Below are 24320 nucleotides of genomic sequence, written 5' to 3' on the forward strand. Positions count from 1 at the left end.
AAAATCGGTGTAACAACCAATCACAGTTTTTTTTTTTTTTTTTTTAAGAATCACATTTTAATTTGTAAACTGGATGGCATGTTTCAGGCCAGTATAAAAAACTGAATGAGAGGAAGTTTGTTTATTTGCTTGCTTCCTTCATTTCAATTTAGGCCAAAGGTACGCTATAAATTTATAACGGAAGATGACCACCTGAACAAGTTTATCCACTGCTTCCCAGGAATTCAAATGCTAATCATCACAGATAACATGGACTTGTGTTTTACAGTATTTTCTTCTGGCACATAATCAAATTGTTGGCTCTGTGCCGACTTTACTCTCTGTACTTGATGTAGGTCAGTGAGACTGTGTATTAATGATTGTACAAGGAATATGATCAAGGTGTGTGAGCGTGTGCCATTGTAATGGAATGTCTCTATGTGTCTTACAGCATGTGTACTTTGTGAACTCTGGCCTATTTTGGAATGAACTGCATTTAGATTTAATTTAGGTCTGCCAGGTTTAGGGTGCATTGCTTAAGCCTGCTTTATATCAGTTCGATCTGGATATGGGGGAATAATCTAGTTATGATCTGTCAAATGTTCAATTATGATTGTTTGATTTAAACAACAATGGCTGCCTTGCTTTGTCTGTACCTGCAAGTTCACTATCTGATTTTTTTTCACATTCCATTTCAGGGTTTGGCAGTGTATTGTCTATGCTAGACCACTTTTTATTCCTGAATTACAATGCATAAGTCCACTTATTAATTTAGCCATCATAACTTTATAATATACAGTATGGAAAATGCATATTCATATTGAGCACAAATAAAAATCTAATAGTGACCAAAAATTGTAAGTTAAAAAATCTCTAATATGGTCCGAAAACTGAAATAGCACTAATATGTCATGCATCCCTAGAGCTTATATAGGCCTAAGTCATAAGCATAGTCAGATTGTTTGGAGACACATTAGTCTCTTCTGCGGTGGTCTCAGCTTCCTCATGACATGCAGTTCAGCACATGTGGTGGCTTGTTGTCGAATGTTTGTAGAATGCCATTCCTTAGCTACAGATGGGCATTTTGTAAGACCAGTGTGAGATACTTTTACACCTGGAATTTTTCTCTTAATGAATGACATTTTCCTGGCTTGGCATTCCTGTACTGTCGTCACATTGCAGATGCTCATCTGCCTCTGGAACCGGAGACATTGTTGTTGTGTCTTCAGCCAGATGTTTAGCTTGTATCTGTGTGTGTTGTAAATGTGGCATGTAGGTAAGAGGGTGTGCGGTAGCTTATGTAGTTCGTGGGTGTGTTAGAGAATGCAGGGGCAAGCAGCCAGCCATGTGCCTCTCACAACATAAAAGATGATTGTTTGTGATCTTGTTTATAACAAGTTCTATTCTGGCATTTATTGGTTTGTTCATTTACTAAATCATATATTAAATACATATTTGTGCATAAATAAATGAGCAATATCACACACGTAGCATTGCGATATGGCTGTATATACAGTCATATTGAGAAACGGTGTGTCCTCGTGATGATGATTAGTTACATTATTCCGTTATATACATGGCTGCATGCATATACATTCATATCGCACATCTACGAGTGCAATATTGCATTTATACAACAGTTCGATGGCACAAGTGTGTAAATAAATAAGAGACAGCAACAGAGTGTCTTTAAAAACTCTCTTTTGTGCAGAACTACTTCCTTCCACCACAGATTCAAATCTCGGTTTGGCAGTTTAACAACTGAGCCCAAGCCTCCATTACTAATTCAAAAACCTCACTTTAGAACTAGTAACGAAGGCATGTTGAATTGCTTCATTAAAAGCTTATTGTATTACTGTATTAAAAGCTCACTGTATTATGTAGAGTATTATGAGAGAGAGATGGACTGAGCGAGCGTATTTATCTGCATCTGATACAGTATTCATTCTTCAGTTCAATCTCATATTCACAATAAAATATTAGTTTGAATGTCCACTGAGGAAAGCAATATCTTTGTCATACTATTCTTTCATCTGTTAAGAGTGATTTCCGCTGCTCGGTGCATTTGTTGGCTCGTCTTACAAAGTGTTGTTGAAAATAAAAATTACTTCCTTGTTGTTTAGAACCCTGTTTCAGTCTCTTTCAATATAAAAGTCTTTACTGCTAACTCATTCATAAAAACAGTCTCTTGTCACCATCTAATGGTGGAATAATGTAACTAATCATCACAAACACACACCGTTTCTCAATACTAAATACTATTATTACATACTACTATTTATAAAAAATATAATTTATTGAATAATATTTAATAAACAACAACAACAGCCATCATAAAAGTTGTTAGGTAATTCAGTCAAAAAAAAAAAAGGCAGTGCTCTGATATAGAGCATTAAATTTATATAAAATATTATGTGATGAGTTTTACCCTCAGCCAAAACTGTATGCTCTGGAACAAATAATAGATTAATGAGAACAAAGACTGCCCATTAGATTACCCAAAATGAATTATATCTCATGTTTAATCACTAAAGAGACAAGAGCCAGTGGTAAATTCCAGAAGATCTGGCCGAGGTAAGGCTGCTCTCGGCGTGTTCATGAGCGCTAAACGCCCGCTGACGCCCTGGAGCTCACATCTCCGCAAAACCTCGAAGCAAATTTTCAAATAGATGTTATCTTTATTAACAAACTGCATATTTGAAGTCTAAACAACTACATTCTCACCTAAAAAAATTTAAAACTACATTCTGTGACGCAAAAACAGTCTTACTTAAAAAATGACAGTGCTTTTGGGCATCCACCGTGACACTCGCTGTGAGAAATACTGCAAGCGGAGTCATACAAACAGTTCTGTTATCACTGTAATATCACACTGCTGGAAAGATTCATGAACCAGAAAGAACTGTTGTATAAATATATATAAATAATATGTATCTGTTTACTTTATTAAATTGCAAGAAAATCATGGAGCTTGAAATTACTTTGTGGTTACAAATTGTTCTTTTTTTGTTTATATTTTCTCCAATATGGCCTTAAACTATTAGATCGCAGTGTTTGTTTTTTTATTTCTTTAATTGTAGTTAATTGGTCTACTGAAAGATTTAAGAGGGAATAATCCACTGCATGTACAGATATCATCCATTTATCTATAGGTGATGCCTATTTATCTCTCTTTCCCTCTATCATTCTTTTCCACATTTGTGCTGACACTTTGAAGGAGAAAAAGAATGTTTAGAGGCTCAATGACAGACTATGGCAAAACAGTCAAAACCTATTCTTGCCTACCAATCAAATCCACAAACACACACTCTTACAGTCACGTTTTCGCCCTTGCTAGTCAGAACATGAGAAGTCATGAAGAAAAAGTGTTAAATGCATCCTTTACCTCAGGGAATCTGTTATGAGGGTTGCAGCAGCGTCAGCTCTTATAAGGCAGAAAACCCTTTGTAGAGAAATGGTATTTTCTGGTGTGTGTGGCCTGTAAAGACTGAAGCACACTCTGTGCTTATGAAAGTTCCTCAAGACGCCTGTCCTGTAATTAGCGACCTGAACTCTCAACAGATTGCCTTTGAAATACCCCCATCTTCGAAGAAAACTAGCGAGATTGTGAACGAAATGTATTTGCGGATATTTTTTTTTCACGGGAATCCCCAGCTCTCACTCTTACAAATATAATAAACAAACACACATAGAGGTCAAAATTCCCTTGAGAGATGTAATTGTAAACTCCATTAGTTATGCTATCAGAGCTTATGCTAGACCTGTAGAGAAATTTATTTTTAAAAATTATAATGTATATGTATATAATGTTTTATAAAACGGTTTCATTTTATTAAACATTTTATATAATTTTTTTTAATATTAAAATTTTATCGAGTCCTGGTGGTTTTCGGATGTTTAACATACATATCTCACAACTGTTTACCCAGGGAGAGTCGGATGTGTGCGGACACACATTCAGGATTCAGATCAGGACCTTTATTCCTTCATTATGTGGAAATTTACTGTACGTGAGTTAACCATAAAGCCTTTCAATGCCCTCACACACTGTTTAGCACCTTGACGCAATCAAATGGAATTTATGGTGCTTGTTTTCGTTTTTTAACTGAGAAGGGGCCAGGATCTGATACTGTTATGAACTTTGTAGGCTTATCTGCACTCTTGTGCAAAGAACAATGTTTGGTAATTGAATGATTTACTAATTATATGCCTAGTGATATATTAAAGTATCGCCCAGCGATATAATAAACAGATACATAAAACTTTACCTGCATACATACAGTACACATAAAGCAATACAGCCAATCTCGGTTGCGTGATTATTTATATCATTGCAAAATCTAAACTATATTATCTCCAGCTTGTTTTGTCAAAAAAGTTTAAACAATATTACCGTCCAGCTCTAATCTGCTAAATGTGACTATAATGAGGATATTAAGATATTATAAACACTAACATCATGATTTTTTGTAAAGCTGCTTTCAAACAATGTGTACTGTGAAAAGCACTAGGCTATATAAATTAATTGGATGACTTCATGTACTGTGTATTTGTATTTTATAGTATTGTATTTTAAAGTCAAATGGTACATTCCTGTAAATTTATTCAAATAATTTGTAGAGATGCACCAATATTTTGGTGGCCACTAATACATTAATTATTTTTGTGTTATGTCTGAAAACTGATAAATGTCTGATATTAAAATTCCACTCAGTTTTTTCTAAATAAATTAAAAATACAACATTAAAAACTAAAATTGATCATTTTAAATGCTACAAGAGATTTTAGACATCACAGTATTATTACTGGTGTTTTTGAATATTAACGTTATGAGAGTGATGATGGTAATTTACTGTAAATATTAATATAGAGAAAATATACAATATTACTCTAATAGTAATTGAGATTTTTCTGGCTGTGTAACATTGATATAATATCAGAAACAGAAATATACTCATATCCATCCACCCATAGTCATCTTCTACTTTCACTGTGTCCACTCTTGTTTCTTCATTTGCTCATTCTCTTATTGTTCTGTTTTGAGATGATAGCATTATTATTCAGATTCAGCGGTGTGTTAAAAAAGTTTGCACCGAGGGGCCCAAAGATTGACCAGGACATTGGTTTTCCAAAAGGCTCCTAGCCCCTGACTGCCGAGACCCGTCTGTTGTAATGATAAAGCAATGATAAAGAGGTCAAACACATTGAGATGTACGGTCACATGATTATCGCCATTCTCCACCTGCCACATCATAACCCATTATGAGCAGGTATAGTTTGACGGTGTGGTTACATGCTAGTCCTCTGTAATGATAGTTCCACAAAGTTAGAGATGAATGTTCGAAATCCATGTAAGACCTCCCACACATCTGGATTTGACAATGTCTGATAACCCTATGATGAACTCTGGATTTTGAAAGGCAAACGCAGTGCATTTTGAGCTCTCCCTTTGCAGAGGTAACCATGTGGAACAAAGCCAGTTATTTTCCTGACTCAATGAGAAACTAAACCCTCAGTCTTTGATTCTGCCGCCTGGGTGGGACCGTGAGCCCCACAAGGTCATCAAACAGAAGCCGCGCTGCTTGTATGCAGTGCCATCCAATCATTGGCTGTCATGAGGAAAGAAAAGTGTGGCGTGGGTCAGGAAAAACTGATGCATGAGTTTTTACATTATCTTGATGTGGATCAATTGCATTTACCACTTCCTTAGAAGGTGCATTCCAGTCACACAACTGTGGAATATTTGGTCATCTTAAGTGAAATTTGTTGTGAATAATGTATATGTGAATATGTCCAAAAGGCACTTAAGGAGTATATGTATAAGAAGTCACTTCACAGCAAGTGGAAAAGGAAATTTACCCACAAGTCGAAAAAATTAAGTCTGTAGGAAGAAGTAAACACTGCTTGGGGACTCTGTGAATCAAAATACACAGCTAATGACAGACACGTCCTGTCTGTGTTCTCTTAAGTTCTTCCAGTTGTGGCTCAGGAGCTGCCCTCTGCCCCACACGGCTGCATGGAAGGCAGCTGTTATCCGGCGACGGGAAACCTTCTGATTGGCCGAGCTATTAACCTGACCGCCACCTCCACCTGTGGCCTGGATGGGCCTGAGCAGTACTGCATTGTCAGTCATTTGCAGGTAAAGCCAACATTATTCCTGAACCGTTCTTTCTCTTTCATATAGACACAGAAACATGATCTCATGCTGTGTAAACCATGCTCTCTGCTCCTGCATGTTTGGCCTTGCTCTGTGCTCACGGAAATTATTTGTCATATGAAGATAGATGTGCTCGTGCACGCAGCCCCTTTAGAAGTTTTTTTTTTATTAAATGTAAGGTAAATTTGTGCAAATGAAAACTTACCATTCATCAAAATATCATTGCATTGATTTTAGTTCAACACAGTTTAAGTCATGCCAGGGATTTTCCACTGACGTCTGTTGTTTGCCAATTATAGATTTTCATAAAAATGATAGTTCACCCAAAAATCTGTCATCTACATTACCTGTTCCTTCACAACTTTATTAAAACCGTTTGTTCAAGCACCACAGTGCATTTTTTTTACTATCCTTGTAGGGATTTGATCCCCAAAATGAAGGCAAGACTTTATCCACACACACCTGCACACTTGTTAGATTACACGATACTGTACACATTGCTGTCTTGCACGTGTGTTGCTCAGTATGCCACACCTCTTTCACTGAAGTAAAATCTGCGACCTAAGGTTTTTCTGTTCGATACGTGTGTGATTTAAAAGATCTTGTATTCATCTACCTCTGTTTGCTTTTCCTCTTTTATCCTGAATCACTACTCCTCCCTTTTCCTTCAGGTGTCTATAAAGCACTCTTTTCTGCCCTCATAAAATGTAATTTCATTGACTGTTTAATGTTTCATGAATGTTTATTTAAAATGTCTGGTGTTCTTTTAGGTTCTATGTATGTTCCTCTCATTAAAGCGTTTTGGGTGCATAAAGTTAACAAACTGTTCAGCCTCCTGGAGGCACCATACATCCTAGACAGAGAGAGTTATGCTCATTTTGTCGTCAGTGCAGGTGTTACCTGTCAGCGGTCTGACAATTTGTTTGTCAGTAGAGTGTCTGCAGAGTTCTCCATATTTCCGTTTGTAATGCAATATATCCGTCAAGAGTGTCAAATGGAAATTCTAGTTTTAATTGACTGCTCTGTTATTTATTATTATCGAAAAGCACAGTAGTAATTGTGGTACTTGATCCATAATTTTTACTCTGGTCTTTTTTACATTACAAGATTTATACCTTTCAATCATCTAAACATCCTATAGGCCAGGGGTTTTTTAACTTGTTGATGCCAAAGACCTGCATTATATGAATATGAATGCATGAATGAGCGAATGACGGGAGAAATGAATGAATATGAATGAATAAAGATGGATGAATGGCTATAAATGAATTGGAATGGATGAATGAATATGAATGAATGAATAAATAAGTCTGGATGAATTAATAAATAAGGATGGATGGATGGATAAATGAATGAATGAGGATGATTGAATGAATAAATGAGGACGAATGAATAACTGAATTAATGAGTGGATGGATTAATGAATGAATGAGGATGGATGGATTAATGAATGAATGAATGAGGATGAATAAGGATGGATAGATTATTGAACGAATGAATGAATGAGGATGGATGGATGGATTAATGAATGAATGAGGATGGATAAGGATGGGTAGATTATTGAACGAATGAATGAATGATTGAGGATGATGGATTAATGAATAAATGAGGATGAAGGAACACGGATGGATGGATTAATGGAAATAATGGATTAATGAATTAATGAGGATTGATGGATTGATGGATGGATGGATGGATGAATGAATGAATGAATGAATGAGAATGTATGGATGGATTGATGAATGGATGGATGGATGAATGAACAAACGAATGAATGAGGATGAATGAATTAATTAATAAGAATGGATCGATTAGGATGGATGGATGGATTGATGAATGAATAAATAAGAATGAATGAATAAGGATGGATAGATATGGATGGATGGATAAATAAGACTGGATGATTGAATCAATGAATAAGGATGGATGTATGGATTAACGAATGAATGAATGAATTTTATTTATTTTTTAATTTATTTATCAATTTATTGTTTCCTAAATAAAATAATTGGCTTTTGGAATGGAAATATTTACTTTATTAATTTACTTTTTTTTCTACTCCCATTAGAATAATGTTGCATGTATAAACTATATATATAAGAAATATTTCAGATTAATTGAGAATTATTTGTAAACGACTTTTCACAATAAGGCCATGCTTAATAAAAATGTTGCTAAATAAATAGAACTTAACGTGAATATATCTTAACAAACCTAAAAATATATATTTTGTAAACAATTATTTTCTCAATTTGATTTAAACTATTGTGTAATTTAATTGTGGTGTCGTTTCAGCATAAAAATAATTATTTAGACATATCCAAGTCATTATTTTTTATAAATATAAATTTAAACTTAACCATCTTGACCATCCTATTCCTTATGTATATAATCTTGCATCAAAAAAATAAAACAAAAATAAAACCTTTCCTAAACTAGACTGGGACACCAGAAATATTAGAAAGTGCCTTTCTTTATCTCTATTATCCCTTATTTCACTCCATGCACTTAAACTGTGTAAATCCACAGAGCTGTTAAATCGCGCTAGAGGAATTAGAAATGTGTTTTTTGCAGGGCCCCAGCATAGCATTCCTGTAGTTCATAATCCAGTTGATCACTGCTAATCCTATTGTTGGCAGCTCACACTCAAAACTACCCCAGTAAGCATGTGTCTAGTGTGTAGTAAGCACAATATTATAGAAGTGCTGATATCAGTGTCCTGCAGAGCTTGTGAAGATCTGAAATAGATACTGAGCTTCCCCTGGTCGTCGCTGTGACCTTTTCAAGAGAGCTGAAGAAATACACGTGTCTCAGTCGGTTTAGCCAGGCCACTGCTGTAGGTTTTGTTGCTCATGACAACAACTTAGCTTAGACAAAGTGCTCTGGCGTTCGTCCACGGTAACGCTCATGTTCTGACCTGAATCCAGAAGGCCCATTCTAGATATATATGCATATCTATGGTCTACACTGGATGCTGAGCGGCACGGCACGACAAATCCCCGACAGAAAACTGCTGCTGCGTTCTAGAAATGCTGCGTAAAGAAAATGTATAACATAAGTAATTCTACTGCCTAAAAGATATGAAATCATGTTGATTTTTTTTTATTTAAAATAATTTGTGATGAATAATTTGTATATTTATTTATTTAGTCAGATTTTTTTTTTCTAATTTAATACATGGTGATGACAAGTGTCATAAAGATAATAAGTGTAAAGACAATTGTTTTAAAAATATTTTTTATTAATATTTTTATGATGTTAATTGGTATACACTACTGTTAATTAGTATATATTAGTATTTGATAAAACAAAAACTTTAACAAAGAATGAAAACATTTTCACTGGTGGTCTTAGGTTTGTGTCCCACACTAAATTATAACAAAGAAAATGTATGACATAGGAAATAATTTGTCTACCTAAAAGTTATGAAATTCATAAAAATATAATTTTTATTAAATAATTTGTTATGAAAAAAAATGACTGTATTAGTTCCACTGAATATTGTAGATCAGTGGTTCTCAAACTTTTTACACCAAGTACCACCTCAGAAAATATTTGGCTCTCCAAGTACCACCATAATGACCAACATTAAAATACAGTAGCGTACTAGGCCTAATTATTCAGCTACAGCTATGCACAGTTCAAAAACTAAATATAAATATATATATTTTTTAAATTCCTTATAAGAATATTTATTTTTGTCGGCCACTTTAAACATTGTAAAGACAGTTTGAACATTAACACTGCACTGTACTTACATACAGGTAAATAAAAAACTTAAACTATTAAATTAAAATGTACTGTACCTAAAAATTTTATAAAAACTGCACTGTACTTAAAAAGTAAAAAAAAAAAACCTATTAAATTAAAATGTACTGTACCTAAACATTTTATAAAAACTGCACTGTACTTAAAAAGTAAAAAAAAAAAACTGTACTGTACTTAAAGTCCCCCTGTAATGAAAATCACATGTTTTTTTTTTGTTGTTTATTTGTCTATGTGGTGTTTTTAATATGCTTTTAGACAAACCATGTGCCAATCCATTAATCAACACCATTGCTGAGTAATGGTACACCTTTTTTGCTACGTCACAAAAATCAATAACCAATCACGTCAAGGGATCCTTTCATTAGCATATCATTAACCGTGCTGTAAAGCAGGGGCTCTAGTGAGAAGGCAGCCAGGTTAATCCGGTATATTTTTCTGTAGATGTTTCGCTAGCTGTTGATATTTTTCACTATTTTCACAATGGCATGTGCTGTTAGCGCTTATTTATTTGTATTTAGAACCGCTAGCTTATAACAGTGTAAAAGTTGCTCCGAGTCAGTCCCACCTCTCCCACATTGGCGGCCACACTTCACTCGCATATGCTTGCGGGCGCGAATTGGAATCACAAACTTGGCTGCATTCCAGTCATTCCAGAATCAGTGTTATAGATAATGACCTTCAGTTTTCTTTTGTCTGTTTGTGTGCAGGAGAGGAGAATGTCAGTATTAGACTGAATCTTGAGGCCGAGTTCCATTTTACTCATTTCATCATGAAGTTTAAAGTATGTATACAGTATAAATGGATATCCATAAGCACAACAATATATTTCAATAATAGATAAGTATATATGTCAGTAAAATTGAACCACCTTCCTCACTGCTAAAGACTTTAACCTTCTGTTTGCATCTCCACAGACGTTTAGGCCTGCTGCTATGATAATTGAGCGTTCTTCTGATTTTGGCCGTACATGGAGGCCATATCGCTACTTTGCCTACAACTGCACCAAGACTTTCCCCCGGATTCCTGCCCACTCGCTGCGGTTTATTGATGAGGTCATCTGTGAGGAGCGCTACTCTGACATTGAGCCGTCCACTGAAGGAGAGGTGAGTGTGTGCTGAGGCTATTTTAATAAGGATATGTTTTAATCTGTTTTTTATTGTTACTTTTGAATGTAGCATTCACCCACAGTCCCACTATATGATTGTATTAATATTATTTTTTAGGTCATCTACAAAGTGCTTGATCCTGCGATCCATGTCAAAGACCCATACAGTCTTGACATTCAGGGTTAGTGAAATGTAACAAATCTTTTACCATGTAACTGTTGTGTAATATTTTTTATTAAAATATATTTCTCCTCATCTAAATGGGATTATTACTCACCCTCAGGCCACCCAAGATGTGGATGAGTTTATTTCTTCATCAGAACAGATTTGGAGCAATTTAGCATTACATCACTTGCTCACCAATGGAGTGAATACAGTGATCCGTCAGAATGTGAGTCCAAACCGCTGATAAAAAACATCACAATAATCAACAAGAATCCAGTCCGTCAATTAATGTCTTGTGAAGTGAAAAACTGTGTGTTCGTATGAAAAATCCATCGTTATGGTGTTTTAACATTAAACCGACACTTCTAGCTAAAATATGATTAAATAATCCATGATAATGCTTCCTCCTGTGAAAAAGTCCTTCCCCTATTGTCCTCTGACATCAAACTTCACCGACATATTTGTTTAGAACAGTTTTGGATGGTTTTCGTGTAAACAGTGCTTGATCTGTCCATATTTCTCTCCTGACTTTTTTTTACCGAAAAAAAACCAAAACAATATTATAGATAGAAGACTTGTTTGAAGTTAACTTCTTAATGATAGATTTGTTTCTTACAAACACACAGCTTTTCACTTCACAAGACATTAATTGATGGACTGAAGTCACGTGGATTACTTGTGGATTATTGTGATGTTTTTTTATCAGCCGTTTGGACTCTCATTCTGACGGCACCCATTCACTGCAGTGGATCCATTGGTGAGCAAGTTTCTCCAGATCTTTTCCAATGAAGAAACAAACTCATCTACATCTTGGATAGCCTGAGGGTAAAGTTTTAGAAAACTTACATTTTTGGGTTTACTTTTCTTTTAATGGCCAACTTGTGAGTTATTTACTTGCTAAAGCCAATTTTACTCTCATTTACTGTAGTGAGTGTTCATTTTGTGTCTACAGCACTGCATATAATGCAGCTGCCAATCACACAGTTTGTTAACAATCTTCCCTCAGATTTGTTGCGGATCACTAATCTCCGGATAAACTTCACTAAACTGCACACTCTGGGTGATAACCTTCTTGACCGGCGTCCGGATGTGCTGCAGAAATATTACTATGCGCTGTATGAGCTGGTTGTGCGCGGCAGCTGCTTCTGCTACGGTCACGCATCAGAGTGCGCACCAGTACCCGGAGTGACCTCCAGGGATCCGGGCATGGTGGGTATCGGTCAAACTGATTTCAAATAACAGCTTGATTATTGTTTGATTGTGAATGGAGCACACTATTTAATACATCCCATCTTTTTGATTGGACAGATTCATGGACGTTGCGTGTGTAAGCACAACACTGTGGGATTAAACTGTGAGCGCTGTAGAGATTTCTACCATGATGCACCCTGGAGGCCCGCCGAGACTGATAACGCACATACATGCAGGGGTAAGAGACTGTACACACGCATGAAGAAGTTAAATACAAATACAAATGGCAAACAAGTCTTCACTTGTGATTTTTCTCAGAATGCAACTGTAACGGTCACTCCAACCAGTGTCATTTTGACATGGCGGTGTATCTTGCTACGGGGAACGTCAGTGGAGGTGTGTGTGACAACTGTCTCCACAACACCATGGGCCGCAACTGTGAAACCTGTAAACATTTTTACTATCAGGATCCAACTAAAGACATCAGAGACCCGGCAGCATGTATCCGTAAGTTGTTCATTTCCAATGGAGTCTCTTTTTTGTGCGTGGTTTTCTCCTGCCTGTTGTTCATGTTTTTTTCTGTGTGTGTGTGCAGCTTGTGACTGTGACCCGGTGGGATCTGTGGAGGGAGGACTTTGTGACAGTCATACTGATCTGGATCTGGGTATGATTGGCGGTCAGTGTCGCTGTAAGCAGAACGTCAAGGGTCAGCGCTGCGACTACTGCAAAGAGGGACACTATGGACTCAGTCCTGACAACCCACTAGGATGCCAGCGTAAGTGATTGTGTGTGTTTAGTGGATGTAAAGTCAGCGCTTCTCAAGTTCATCATGAACGTGTTCCACTAACATTTGAAACTGTCCAAATTTTAAGCAATTTAAAAATTTGGGGCTCTATAAAATGTAATGCTCACCCAGGGGCCTCTGTATGGGACATTTATTGTGCTGATGTGTATGTCATTGGCAGCATGTAACTGTGACCCCCGTGGCATCACTATGGTTGGGGCTCCGTGTGATCACATCAGTGGTGACTGCTCCTGTAAGAGATACGTAACCAGCCGCTACTGCGATCAGTGCCTGGTACGACTTCACTCTCTCCTTAAACAATAACCATCACAAAAATGTTTGCGGTTTTAATATTGAAAATTCAGAAAATGCCTGTATGAATGTGTTTGTGTACAGCCTGAATACTGGGGACTCAGTAATGATCTGGCTGGTTGCAGACCCTGCGATTGTGACTTTGGTGGAGCAACCAGCAACAGGTGAGTTACTGATGTCAGTTATTGCATTTAAATGTGTATTTACCCTTGATTAGCAATAAGGAAGTGTCTGGTATCTGGGTGTAGTTTTGATATGCCAAGATTAAAGTCCTGCATTCTTTTGGGATTTGACTGGGATGGGTACTGAAGTCAGGAACTCTTTAATTTGTTTAGAGAATTGACTGAACTGAATGGAAGTGCCCAACTGCAAGGTGAAAATAATGAACATTTTGAATCTATTTTCCAGATGTTTTTTTTCTATGTATTTTTTCCCCCCTATAAATATTTTTTCCTTTTAAAAAATAAAAATAATGTCTAATAAATACAATTTTAACAATATATATGTCAGTAAAAATATTTTTTAAAAACAACAGAGGAAAAAGTTGAGGGCTTCCACAGAATATGAACTGATTTCATTATGAAAACAAATCATTAAACTCTTGATTTGAAGCATTTTGAAGATATCTATGACAATTTTCTCTAAACTCTGTTCTCTTTCATCTTCAGATGCAGGATGGACAACGGTCAGTGTGACTGTCGGCCTCATCTGATTGGTCGGCAGTGCTCTGAAGCGCAGCCTGCATTTTTCTGTGCTTCTCTGGATTATAATAAGTATGAAGCAGAGGAAGCTATAGGTCGCTCCCCTGATGATCCTACTCTTCCAGTGAGTAATGCTCAATTGCACGGAGATCACATTTCTAAAATCCACCTAATACTGGCATTTTAACTATGTATTATTTTTCCTTTTGGGAGCCTAAACTACGCAGAGTTCATGTCATATTATCAGGGTACTGCTATAAATCTTCCTGTTGTTATGAATAGGTGTCTGTTCTGCTCTTGGGGGTGATGCTGGTATCATGGGTCATGGAAACAGGATCAGGCACATCGATTGAGAGATTAATATGTGCATACCTGTGAAAGAATTCCCCAATTTTATGGTTCAGCTGGTCTATAAACGTTGATGTAATGTGTAAAATGTAAAAATGTCTACTTTGTGAGTTTACATTCATGTGAGTTTAACCCTCCGGTACCTTCACTTCCACTGCTCTGTGTGACAAAACAATCAGAGCGGCATGCCTGTCTGATACCATCATATCCTCTGAGTCACACTCAGGTTTGGTGATAGCTTTGGTTAAAAATTCAGTGGTTAAAGATTCAGTTTTTCCTGTCTTTTTTTCCAGTTAAAATTAATCTTTTAAAAATATATTAATATTTTAAATATATTTTTCTTTTCACAATGGCAGTTTTTTCATTATAATTTAATGAGGTTTTTCCAGGATAGTTCACTGTACCCCCCTCAGGCAGTGCTGGTTGTGCAGGTACACTGTGGCATACACAAACAAACACACAGACGAACTGCAGAATACTCCACAGCTGAAGTGACCCAGAATAAGATCAGAGAGCAGAAGAGATGCCAGCCTGTCAGAGAGAGTTATTAATGCCCACCACACATATAAACACACAACAGCACTGTTTGGTTCACACAGTCTTCACCATCATCATTCCAGTTCACACTTTCTCTGCCTGTCACCTCACTCATCTTTTTTTCAGAATGGGTGTCATGTTGTGTTCAAACATTTGGGGTTGGTAAGAATGTTTTTTATGGTGTTGAAAAAAGACTCTTATCTTCACCAAGACTGCATTACATTGAAAATGTGCTTACTGTGTGCAAAGTATATATAATTCATAATGGAGCAGTTGTATACATAGTATACACACTGCATACTAGAAGATTAATTTGAGAGTATGGAGATATGCCATTCTGGACATAGCCATACTCTGCGATTTATGCTATACAGTATATATAAATGTAATCTCATGAATATTATATAGTTTGTGTGTCTGTGTTTTAGGGCAACCCCAGGCTTCAGGCTGAGACTGACTGTGTGCAGCATCTCAACAATCAGCTGAGAAGAAACCGTCGTCATCATCGCCGGCACATTGCCCAACAGCAGAGGGCAGCACTGAGACGCATCCGACAGTTGCAGCAAACTGTAAGTTGCAGATAACTCCACCTCCGCCTTCATCAGCCAACTACGCTACACTGCTGTATCTAGTTTAATATGAATCTGTGATGTGTGTTTTCAGCCCAGTGTAAGCACAGTGCATAGAGAGAGACAACCGGGTCAGATGGTCACATGGACCGGGCCGGGCTTCGCTCGGGTTAAAGACGGCGCTGGCCTCGAGTTCACCATCAGCAACATCCCTTACGCTATGGAATATGACATTATGATCAGATATGAGCCAGAGGTGTGTGGTCTGAAACACCTGAGAGATTGTTTCGAAACATGGTAGCTGATTACTAGCTGGTAGGTCATCTTAGACCAGCCTACAAACAGCAACCAGCTAGTCATACTACTTAGTAAGTAATCACCATCTGGAACCAGCTTAGACCAGAAACCAGCTACCACGTTTCAAAACACAAATAAGTTTAAACTGGTGTAAATGTCCTTAAACACTGTGAAAAATTATTTTCTTCCTTAGTATTTTTTACTTAGTATTTTAGTATTTACTTAGTATTTTTGTCTCATTTTCCAATATAAACATTCTTAAATCTATACAGTTAATACAATAAAGAAGGAAAATTACATCATATAAAGTTTTGTTTTTCTGAAAAATGTATCAAAATTAAGTGAGTTTAAGCTTAAAACAAGAAAAAAATATCTGGCAGTGAGGTCAGAAAAATAATTCAAAGATTAAACAGTTTTTTTTTACCTCATTGACTGTGCATAAACTCACTTAATGTTGATACATTTTGCAGTTTTTTTTTTTTTTTCATTTTGTTTTCAGGTAAATGTATTTTGATTAAAGAAATATTTGTACTGGACAAACATACAAGGTTTTTTCCCCTAAATTTCTAAAAACAAATTGTAGTGTATTTACTTAATAAAATATCCCAAAATCTCATCTTTGATTTAAAGTTAATGATATTATTAATCATTTTGTCTGTTCTTTTTTGTTTGTATACAGTCCACAGAGGACTGGGAGGCTCTAGTGAGCATCACGTCCCTGGATTTACCCACAAGTCTCCGCTGTGGAAACATGCTGCCCACAGAGCAGATATACACAGTCACAATGTCCCACCACAGGAGGTAATATCATTGTGTTTATGTCTGTGTGTGTCCGTGTTTACCTGACATATCAGGAATGCTTTGTATTGGGATGCAATTACGCATTGATATTTCTTTGTAAGCACTCCATTCATAGTTAGTGTAGTGTAGACTTATGTATTATTGCGTATTATGTACAAAGTACTATTTTAAAGCTTGTTTAGCCCACCCTCACTTCATGGGAAACAGAGTTCCACGGCAGTTGTTTTGATCATTTACCTGCAAGGGGTGAGTTTTTGGGTGCCATTGCAATCTGAGAAAATGAAAGGAGACAGGGAGTCAGGTGAGTTCAGGAAGTTCAGTCTGGATATATTACCGGTCTAAGTCTTTCGATGGGAAAATAAAACCCAGCCAGGAGATAAGACTTCACAGACATTGTCAGGCTGGTGGAGCTGCTGTCTAACTGAGGGAAACTAAATAAGGGTGGCTGTCTGGTGCTGGAAAGGGATTTGAGTCAATGAATGTTGCTAACATAGGGAAAGGAAGCAGCTGTATGTGCTCCACCCAATTAAAGCTGGTGAAATATAGTGGTAGTTTGTGAATAAAAATACTAATCATATCTCACATGGTACTTTCCTATTTCTGTGATATTCACTACCATTCAAAAGTTTGGGGTCAGTAAGATATTCATTTATTTTATTATTATTTTATTATTTTTTCCCCCAAAAAATATTAAGGTTTTTATTAGAATGGTAGAGTTATTAGAATATGATCTGGAGGATCATGTGACACTGAAGACTGAAGTAATGATGCTGAAAATTCAGCTTTGCCATCACAGAAATAAATTACATTTGAAAACATATTCAAATTACATTCAAATAGATAATAGTTATTTTAAATCACAAAAATATTTTACAATATTACTGTTTTTGCTGTATTTTTCTAATTAAATAATTGCAGCCTTGGTGAGCATATGTAAGAGACTTTCTTTTTTTCCCTTCTTTTCGATCAAGTAAATCAGTCTTGGATAAGCATTAAAACAAACTTTTGAATGGAAGTGTGTACATCTTCAAAATGTGCTTTTATTTCAATTGGAAAAGTTTTATATGATTATGATCTTCTGAAATAGGTCACAGTGTTTTGTTATGCCATAACATTTCTTTGTATTATATTTTTTAAGTCCTAAAACGTTATTTAGGATGTTAATTAGACATTAAATTTAAGATTTTTATTGGATCCCATCAGATTTTTGGACCTCATTGTATATGTTTAGACATTTTTAATTGATTTGTAGAGTAAAGGGAAAGAAATGTGCATGATTAGACTGTTAATGAATATTGTTAATAATGGTTTGTAACACTTGACAGGTATGTTGAAATGCCAAGGCCCTTTTGTTTTGAGCCAAACAACCAGTATGTGGTGTCCATCCGTTTCCAGCGTCATGCCGTGTCTCACCGACATCTCACTGCCTTCACCCTGATAGACTCAGTAAGGATCCTCTCTCATTTACCATTATCAGTCATTTTTACATATTATTAAAAGCTTAAAGGGAAAGTTCACCCAACAAAGAAAATTGTCATTAATTACTCACCCTCATGTCGTTCCAAACCCTTCATTCATCTAACAAACACAAATAAAGATATTTTTGATGAAATCCGAGAGCTTTCTGACCCTGCATACTAGACAGCAAGGGTCCTACCATGTTCAAGGCCTAGAAAGATAGTAAGGACATCATTAAAATAGTCCATGTGACATCAGTGGTTCAATTGTAATGTTTTGAAGCTATGGGATTACTTTTTGTGTGGAAAGAAAACAAAAAGAACTACTTTATTCAACTATTTCTTCAACGTTTTTTTATTTTTTTTGCGCACAAAAAGTATTCTCCTAGCGTCAAAACAGTCCATCAGTGGTTCAACTGTAACATTTTAACGATGCCCATAACTAAATAATGAGTAATTAATGACAGAATTTTCATTTTTGGGTGAACTATCCCTTTTTAAAACGAGGAAAGCATGTGTTGCAATTTCCTAACCACAGTTAAAACAAGCACTGCCCCCTGCTGGTGCAATTACATAATTGTTGAGACTTCTGTTGATCTAATAATGACAAATGCTTACTCTTTATCTCTCTCCCCACAGCTTGTACTTATACCCAGGAATGATGAGCTCCCAGGTTTCCAGGGTGATGACGGCCCAGATGAGAGTCGACGCCAGGAGATGGAGTTGTACATGTGTTTGGATTCCTTCATGACCTTGCCAATGCCTGCGCTGGCCGAGCTGTGCACTACACTCATCTGCAGCATCTCTGCGATCATGTATAACGGTGCCCTGGGTGAGTCACACAGTGATGAGGTCAAAGCTGAAGATCCCTCCACAATGTCCTGTCAGAACAACAGTCACATCACAACACATCATTTAATTGTTTATTCAGATCAATCTCATGCTGTTGTTTAGATTCTTACGAATGGCTTGATAATAGTTTGAACTTTTTATTTCTGCAGCATGTCAATGTGACCCTCAGGGTTCACTGAGTGCCGAGTGTGACAAAGTCGGAGGTCAATGCCACTGTAAACCCAATGTTATTGGCCGTAAATGTGATCAGTGTGCACCGGGGACGTACGGATTTGGGCCATATGGCTGCACTGGTAAGAGTCAGAGGAGAATAAGCATTTTAATTGATATTTAAATGAATAGGGCCGTCTTTGTTTTTTTATATCATAACTGTTTATTTTTTCACAAATGTTAGTTTAAGATTTGAATTAAATTTGACACATTTCTCATTGTTCCTCACTCCCCTTTCTCTGCCTGCAACAGTATGTGACTGCCACTCTCAGGGCTCTGTAGGGCATCAGTGTGACCCCGTGACAGGCCAGTGTCCGTGCCGGCATGGGGCGACTGGCCGCCAGTGCTCTGAATGCCAGCCGGGTCAGTGGGGATTTCCAAACTGTAGACAGTGCCAGTGTAACGGCCATGCGGAGAGCTGTGACCCTGAAACAGGTGCCTGCTATGAGTGCCGAGACTACACAGTTGGACAGTTGTGTGAGAGGTGAGAGACTGCTTAATGAGGTCAATACACTGACTAAATCAATGTTGACAAATTACATTTGAGTCACTGATTAAAGTCACAAAGTGATGCATGCCATGCAAAGGAGGGTGAAGCTGTCACAATCTGTATATCAAATATGACAAATTATTAAAGTAAATTCATTAATAAATATAGATATTTCTATATTAAATACTGACTTCAAATGTTTGAATGGTAGTGTAAGATTTGTTGATTTTATTCTGCAAGGATGCATTAACTTGACCAAAAATGACAGTAAAGACTTTTACATTTTTGCACTGTCTATTTCAGATAAATGATTTTTTTTTTACTTTGTATTTGTCAGAGAATCCTGACAAAAAAATGCATCATGGTTTCCACATAAGAAATGTTTCTTGAGCAGCAAATCAGCATATTATAATGATTTCTGAAGGATCATGTGACACTGAAGACTGGAGTAATGGATGTAGAAATTTCAGCTTTGCCATAGAAATAAATTATATTTTAAAACACATTCAAATAGATAATAGTTATTTTAAACAATTATTTTAAATCAATATTTCACAATATTACTGTTTTACTGTGTTTTTCTTATGAAATAATTGCAGCCTTGGTGAGCATATATACTGTAAGAGACTTTCAAAAAGAGTAAAAATAAAAGTAAAACAGTAAAAATGTAATCTTTTAAATACAAAAAATTTACAAAATACTGCATAAAATATTATGTTTAATAAATAATAATTAATATGTGGTATTATGCTAATATGCATGTATCCATAGGCTGCCCTGTAATAAGTGTAGTGAGACAAGACTTAAAGTAATTAATTAGAAATAAAATGAATAAGATATTATTCTCTAAAGATGTGTATCTATTATTCTGTCCTTTCTTACTTTAGGTGTGTAAACGGTTTCTATGGTAACCCAATATTGGGTTCCGGCGAGCACTGTCACCCCTGTCCATGTCCAGGACACCCTGACAGCGGACACTCCAATGGAGCTTCCTGTCACACAGACTATGCCTCCAACCAGATCCTCTGCCAGTGTGATGAAGGATATGCAGGTAAAATAGTGTCTCAAAATCAATAGTCTATAATTCTCATTAAGTAGGTTTACTGACAGTGTCCTCTCTCAGGTCCTCGCTGTGATCGCTGCGCCCCTGGGTACTATGGGGATCCTGAGCAGCCTGGCGGGATGTGCTGGCCGTGCCAATGCAACGGGAACATTGACCCCCAGGACCCAGAGTCATGTGACCCACGGACCGGCCAATGCCTCAGGTGCCTGTATAACACAGACGGCCACTCTTGTTCTGAGTGTAAACCAGGTTATTTTGGAAATGCACTCGCTCAGGACTGTAGGCGTAAGTACAGTGACTCTAAAGCTTCAAAACATAATTGCATTTACAATGAATTGGAAGTGAATTTATGCATTTATGTGTAATTCTGCACTCTGTCTTGTCCTGCAGGCTGTACTTGTGTAACTGCAGGCACTGTAGATGACTACTGTACTGATGGAGTGTGTCACTGTGATAAACGGACTGGCCAATGCCCCTGCAAGCCAAACATCATTGGCCACAACTGTGACCAGTGCGCCCTCAACCACTGGAACTTCGGCTCAGACTTTGGATGTGAACTCTGCGAATGTGCTCAACCAAATTCCCTCAGCACCCACTGCAACATGGTATGTCCTGTGGCATACAGTATCTTTCTTTATCATTACATCTGTACTTTATCAGGGTTAGTCTCTCAAGATTGAAACCTCAACATAAAACTTGCTATAATAATAAATACATAAGTTGAGGTAAAGTAACATGAGCAGACGTGACTATACATTACAACAGGGGTAGTCAAACCCCCAAATGGGATGAAATGTACATGGCAACTGTTTATTGTCATGCATAAACATGCAAAAACATTTAATGCTACTAAGCTTATTTATATAAATGGCATGTTTCTTTTGTTATCTCCTCATGAGAACGATAGGGTAGAAGGGGAACAGACGATAAATTACAGAGACAATAAATATAAAGAATATACAATAAAGTATAAGACGATAAAAACAAAATGCAATAAAGGACAAAACAAGGAGGCATAGCAAAAATAAACAATGATAAAAGTATATGTACTTTACTTCTTTCTTTTTTAATTACCAATATATATGCTACAAAAGTTCAAAAGGGTCCGAAAGATTTTTTAAATATATTAAAATTTTTATTCAGCAAGGATGTATTATGTTTCAAAAGATTTCTATTTCAAATAAATGCTGTTCTTTTGAACTTTCTGTTCTTCAGATAGTCTTGAAAAAGTTTCTTGAGCACCAAATCAGCATATTAGAATTATTTCTGAAGGATCCTGTCACAATGAAAACTATAGTAATGGATGCAGAAAATTCAGCTTCGACATCACAGGAATAAATTACTTTTTAAATGTATTAAAATATAAAATTGTTATTTTAAATTGTAATAATATTTATTATTTTTTACTGTTTTCAATCAAATAAATGCATCATTGATGAGCATAAGATACTTCTTTCAAAATATTATGACACCAAACTTTTGAATGATAGTGTTTCTTGCAAAATTAAAAAAATTTAAAATTAAAAAGACAAACTAGAATAGATACCTAAATATTTATTACCTTAAACAGTTGTATCAGACATTTTAGACTTACATTACGATCAAAGATGCTTCAGATGACATTTATTTATTTATTTATAATTAATTAATCTCATTTATTTATTTATTTATTTTTGTCTGAAGAGGGACATGGATTTGAAAGTTTTTCTGGCTTAATAATTTTCTTCTTCTGCCTCTGTACTTACTTGTAGTTCAGTGGCCAGTGTCATTGTCAGCCAGGTTTTGGAGGGCGACAGTGCAGTGAATGTGAGGCGTTTCACTGGGGTGATCCCAGAGTGCAGTGTGAAGGTGAGTAGTGCACATACAGTACACTTACTCCTGTTTCTTCTGTGTCATCTCATTATTCCTTTATCTCCCTCTAATCAGAGTGTAACTGCCACCCTCTGGGCTCCGAGATGGCTCAGTGTGACCGTTTAACAGGAGCGTGTGTGTGTAAGGAGGAGGCTTCAGGACGTCGCTGTGACGAGTGCGCCCACGGCTTTACCGGAAACTTCCCCAAGTGCGTTCCCTGTCATCCCTGCTTCCAGCTATGGGATGATGCTGTGTGCCAGATCGGCCGAGATCTGACCCACATCAAGGATGTCATTGCCATGATCCTGGAAAAGGGTGAGGTTCCCGGAGTCAACGATAGCCGCATACGTGAGCTGGAGAAGAAGCTCGCACAGATTCAAGACCTGATTCGAAATGGAGACAGAGAGGGAATCTATAACCTAATAAGCCAGGCCATTGATGACTTGAGGTAAAGCTTGCACACAGTGGGCGGCACTGTAAATGTATTTTTACTTTAGTAAAGCTTGCAGACAGGGCCTAAAAATCATTTATGTCACTTGCATTAACAAAGGTTGCATTATCAATCTTGCAGTTAAATTTAAACTATGTATTATTTTGCAAACGCTATTTTATTATGCACCGAACATAAATTGTTAGTTGCATTGGCACTTTGCGAGTATAATTTTTGACTTTGGTTTCACGTTACATGAAGATAATTGTAATTTTCTTTCCATTTAAATGGACATATTTTCAGAGCGGAGATAGCTTTGACTGATGGGCGTCTGATGGGCGTGAGTTGGGAGCTGAATGTGACGGCAAACCTTGACAATGCTCTGAAACGAAATCTAACTGCACTGGAGAAAGAACTGAAAGACTTGAACAATACGCTTCACCGACTGCACAGAGAGCTGGAGAACTACCATACTGCTGAATTGGCAGGTAAAGTAGTATTTTTTTTTTTGTTAAAAAAATATAAGATATGACATTGTTACCTTCCACTTTCCCAGTCTAGGGTTGGGAGTGGGAGTAACAGGTTAACTTAAGCTTATAAAAAAAAAAGTAATGAACGAAAAATAAAACGTGGAGGAATCACTCCAGTCCTCTGCCCCAGAAATGCAAGACAACCACTTGGTTTAGGTAAACTTAGACAATTTATTTAAATCAGCAAGAAACACGGAAGCAATAAATGTCTTCAGGAGAAGGCCTGGCCAAAACAACAAACAAAACAGCAGCTAACTTACAGGAGGAGTACTAAATAACAAAACATAACATATCAACAACAAAAGCTTTCCTCAACTCCCTCCCTAACCAGAAACAGGGATAAACGGTGAGTACAAAATAAAATGGCACCCTCTCCCTACAGCTTCCAATTTAATCATAAAGCAAACAAACAAACAAAAATTACAATACCTTTTTAATACCTTAACAAAGAAACTAAGTTAAAGTAGTCACACTACCTGTATAGTATCAGCACAACACTGCTGGACAACAGGAATACACTATAACAATCAAAAGTTATTCCATGAAGAAATGTTCAAAGTTTGTGCCACACTCAACAGACTTAATAAACAACACCCAACACAAGTCTGGAGCAGGGGAGAAGTGACTCCACAATGGCTACGTTTACATGCAACCAAATAATCTGTTTGTAATCGGATTGACGGCTCAATCGGACTGAAAAGCCTTCATGTAAACACCTTAAT

General features: G+C 36.7%; 1 protein-coding gene across 1 annotated transcript in view; it reads left to right on the forward strand.

Moving 5' to 3' along the window:
- Nucleotides 1–24320, forward strand: part of LOC107737682 (laminin subunit beta-2-like) — a 42609-nt gene that overhangs the window by 11525 nt on the left and 6764 nt on the right. The window contains exons 3-27 of the mRNA XM_016549270.1: nt 5949–6118; nt 6968–7019; nt 10612–10685; nt 10819–11007; nt 11128–11191; nt 12182–12384; nt 12484–12604; nt 12685–12873; nt 12962–13141; nt 13332–13444; nt 13547–13626; nt 14131–14287; nt 15477–15617; nt 15712–15873; nt 16594–16715; nt 18041–18161; nt 18812–19004; nt 19174–19317; nt 19487–19718; nt 20612–20775; nt 20848–21072; nt 21178–21392; nt 22539–22635; nt 22714–23086; nt 23372–23556. Coding sequence (XP_016404756.1) covers nt 5949–6118; nt 6968–7019; nt 10612–10685; nt 10819–11007; nt 11128–11191; nt 12182–12384; nt 12484–12604; nt 12685–12873; nt 12962–13141; nt 13332–13444; nt 13547–13626; nt 14131–14287; nt 15477–15617; nt 15712–15873; nt 16594–16715; nt 18041–18161; nt 18812–19004; nt 19174–19317; nt 19487–19718; nt 20612–20775; nt 20848–21072; nt 21178–21392; nt 22539–22635; nt 22714–23086; nt 23372–23556 — 3966 coding nt within the window. The remainder of the gene's footprint in view (nt 1–5948; nt 6119–6967; nt 7020–10611; nt 10686–10818; nt 11008–11127; nt 11192–12181; nt 12385–12483; nt 12605–12684; nt 12874–12961; nt 13142–13331; nt 13445–13546; nt 13627–14130; nt 14288–15476; nt 15618–15711; nt 15874–16593; nt 16716–18040; nt 18162–18811; nt 19005–19173; nt 19318–19486; nt 19719–20611; nt 20776–20847; nt 21073–21177; nt 21393–22538; nt 22636–22713; nt 23087–23371; nt 23557–24320) is intronic.

Source organism: Sinocyclocheilus rhinocerous, unplaced genomic scaffold (genome assembly GCF_001515625.1).
Source record: "Sinocyclocheilus rhinocerous isolate Xijiao unplaced genomic scaffold, SAMN03320098_v1.1 scaffold72, whole genome shotgun sequence".
Lineage (NCBI taxonomy): Eukaryota > Metazoa > Chordata > Actinopteri > Cypriniformes > Cyprinidae > Sinocyclocheilus > Sinocyclocheilus rhinocerous.